The sequence below is a fragment of the Xiphophorus hellerii genome, chromosome 16, assembly GCF_003331165.1.
Source record: "Xiphophorus hellerii strain 12219 chromosome 16, Xiphophorus_hellerii-4.1, whole genome shotgun sequence".
Lineage (NCBI taxonomy): Eukaryota > Metazoa > Chordata > Actinopteri > Cyprinodontiformes > Poeciliidae > Xiphophorus > Xiphophorus hellerii.
The window spans coordinates 12,183,718-12,187,003 of record NC_045687.1 but is presented as its reverse complement, the minus strand read 5'-3'; the positions used below and the strand labels follow the sequence as shown (position 1 = coordinate 12,187,003).

General features: G+C 42.5%; 1 protein-coding gene across 1 annotated transcript; it reads left to right on the top strand.

The window, feature by feature from the left end:
* The first annotated feature begins 1,146 nt into the window (after positions 1-1,146).
* On the top strand, positions 1,147-3,032 carry LOC116735886 (transcription factor Sox-8). Its single transcript, XM_032588043.1, has 3 exons — positions 1,147-1,651; positions 1,949-2,184; positions 2,287-3,032. The coding sequence occupies exons 1-3, from the start codon at positions 1,236-1,238 to the stop codon at positions 3,030-3,032; spliced, it is 1,398 nt and encodes a 465-aa protein (XP_032443934.1). The 5' UTR covers positions 1,147-1,235.
* Positions 3,033-3,286: the final 254 nt, after the last annotated feature.

Sequence of the window (3,286 nt, the reverse complement as noted above, 5' to 3'; positions counted from 1 at the left end):
TAGATCTGGAAATTATCAATTTTAGCACAGTAAATGTATGCATACTGGTACGTTACTTTGTTAAATCAGTAAGATTGTTGCCATACTGGTAAAAGCTTGCTATAAACATTTAAACTTCTAATAAGGTGAAACAAAAACTTTTTCTCTGTATACCGTAGCTAAATTTTAGTGTTCTGAAGCAACATTTATCTCATAGTTAAAAAAGATTGTTTTCCAACTAGTTTGGCTTTAGCAATAGCACCCCTCCTAAGCTAGTATTGGGTACAAACATAAATTCCCACTCAGACACAAAGATCTTATACACCTTATGGAAATTTTAAACTTTTATTAAATGAGTAAATTTATTTATAATACAAATGTTTATCAGTCTCTGCAGTACAAGCAAATAGGAACAGCTAATTTTGATAAAACTAACATCTTTAGTAAATTTTTTCTCAAAATATTTGGTAGGATTTACTCTCAAAATAAGTTAGCTGTGGCAGAGTTAAAAAATATATTAATATGCTTGGTTTACATACTAATATGCTTAGTTAAGATGCTTAGTATGTTATTTAATTAACTAAAATGTTGCATCCTCCAAAGTAAATTTTTACAGTGTAGAATCTAATATACATATCCAGAATATATTACAACATTCATAGTTGTTAATTTTGTCATTGATACTTTTATTATCAATGACAAAAACTGTTTAGAAAACCAATTTCTGAGTGAAGATATATATATATATATATATATATATATATATATATATATATATATATATATATATATATATATATATATATATATACTGTATATACAGTAATATCAATGCAGCAGAGAATATCACAGTCCATGCAGTTTCAGCAGAGCCATAAAACACCATGAAAAAACTAAAACATTATAATAATGAAGCCCACACAATTCCCACAACCAATGAGGAGATGGTGCTGATTTGCTCCAGCCAATCCCAGGCGGAAGGAGGGCTGAATGATTTAAAAGTCCGAGTCAAGTTGCAGTAACATGTAGCTCCTCGTTTCATATTGTGAACAGCAACTTTGACGACCGCACCCCCAATGGCAGCCTAAGACAAACAAGACAAACAAATCGGAGCTCCAGGTGACTGAAACAGTTAAATGAATTTAACCAGGGCACACCGTGCGTAAAAGGCGCAGCGGAACTTTTGCTGCGGGGTCCCTTCTTTTTTCATTCCTAACACAGTTTTGGATTTTCACCTGTACTGGACTGATTACATTATGTTAAAAATGACAGAGGAGCATGAAAAGTCGCTCAACGACCAGCCGTGCAGTCCATCAGGGACAAACAGCTCCATGTCTCAGGACGAGTCCGACTCCGACGCGCCGTCCTCGCCAACGGGCTCCGACGGTCACGGATCCCTCCTCAGCGGTTTGGGAAAGAAGCTGGACTCCGAGGACGATGAGCGCTTCCCAGCCTGCATACGGGACGCGGTCTCGCAGGTCCTTAAGGGATACGATTGGTCCCTGGTCCCGATGCCAGTGCGAGGGAACGGATCTCTGAAGAACAAACCGCACGTCAAGAGACCCATGAATGCGTTCATGGTGTGGGCACAGGCGGCCCGCAGGAAGCTGGCGGATCAGTACCCACATCTGCACAATGCTGAGCTGAGCAAGACACTGGGAAAACTCTGGCGGTAAGAAATATTTAATTACTATGATTAATGTCTGCAGTAAAATAAAATATAACCCAGCTTTGAATAAGATGATCACCAAAGCAGTAACTGATAATATAGCTGCAAATATAAACTCACAATTAAAATGTAAGAGTCTGGGGAGATAAAATTTGGAAAATTATTTAAAGAAAACTATAGTTATGGCAGCAAATACGCTCAGAACAAACTTTTAAATTCAAATATAGCTTTCTCAATCTTGTTTTGTGGTTTGCTCATGAAATTTAAAAACTATTTTTTCTTCCATACTTTTCATATCAGCCTGCTTTCTGAAAGTGAGAAGAGGCCCTTCGTAGATGAAGCAGAGCGACTGAGAGTTCAGCACAAAAAAGATCATCCAGACTATAAGTACCAGCCACGGCGACGGAAGAATGTGAAACCAGGGCAGAGCGACTCAGATTCAGGGGCAGAGTTGGCACATCACATGTACAAAGCTGAGCCAGGGATGGGGGGGCTGGCAGGAATGCCTGATGGACACCACCACCCTGAACATGCAGGTATGTAACCAAGACTGCAAACAGGGCTATTACTTTTTAGGGATCATAGTTAGTTTTGTGTTTTAAATGATCTTAACATTTTATTCTGACATTTCTTTTCAGGGCAGCCTCATGGACCACCTACACCACCCACCACCCCAAAAACAGAGCTCCACCATGGAGCTAAGCAGGACCTGAAGCATGAAGGCCGCCGCCTTGCCGACAGCAGCAGGCAGAATATTGACTTCAGCAATGTGGACATCAACGAGCTGAGCACTGATGTCATCAGCAACATGGAGACCTTTGATGTTCATGAGTTTGACCAGTACCTCCCGCTGAATGGCCCAGCGTCGGGCTCCGCTGCCTTATCCTCAGATCACAGTCATGGGCCGGTTCCAGTCTCCGGCAGCTCCTACGCTTCCTCGTACGGCAGTGGTGTTTCATCCTGGAGCCGAAAGTGCGGCATGTCCTCCACTTCTCCCCCAGCCAGCGAGGTCAGCCAGCACCGCCTCCACATAAAAACAGAGCAGCTGAGCCCCAGCCACTACAGTGAGCACTCCCATGGGTCACCGTCGCACTCTGATTACAGCTCCTACAGCAGCCAAGCCTGCGTCACCTCGGCCACTTCGGCCGCCTCGGGTGCTGCGTCTTTCTCCAGCTCCCAGTGTGACTATACCGACCTGCAGAGCTCTAACTATTACAGTCCTTACTCTGGCTATCCCTCCAGCCTCTATCAGTACCCCTACTTCCACTCATCTAGGCGGCCCTACAGCAGCCCGATCCTGAATAGTCTATCCATGGCTCCGGCCCACAGTCCCACTGCCCCCAGTTGGGACCAGCCCGTCTACACTACTCTGTCTCGACCTTAAAGGGGACCAGAAACAGTCTGTTTGCACCAGAGACTCATTCAGTTTGATGCACTACTAATGAAGGACATAAGGCAAAGGCGAAGAGCTGTATGAAGGTGACCGTGTGAACGTGAAACAAACAAAAGAAAAAGTGCCTGCTGATTTTATATAAAGTTCTATTGTTGAGATGAAAAAAAAAAACAAAAAAAAAAACAACAAACAAACACACTTGTACAGAGTTTTTACACAAAGAGAACTTGTGTGTGTCATTAGAG

Bases quoted from the DNA above. Each gene is read 5' to 3' on its own strand.
- LOC116735886 (XM_032588043.1), top strand. From the start codon at position 1,236: ATGTTAAAAATGACAGAGGAGCATGAAAAGTCGCTCAACGACCAGCCG. The intron at 1,652-1,948 runs GTAAGAAATATT...TTTTCATATCAG, and splicing joins ACACTGGGAAAACTCTGGCG to CCTGCTTTCTGAAAGTGAGA. The intron at 2,185-2,286 runs GTATGTAACCAA...ATTTCTTTTCAG, and splicing joins CCACCACCCTGAACATGCAG to GGCAGCCTCATGGACCACCT.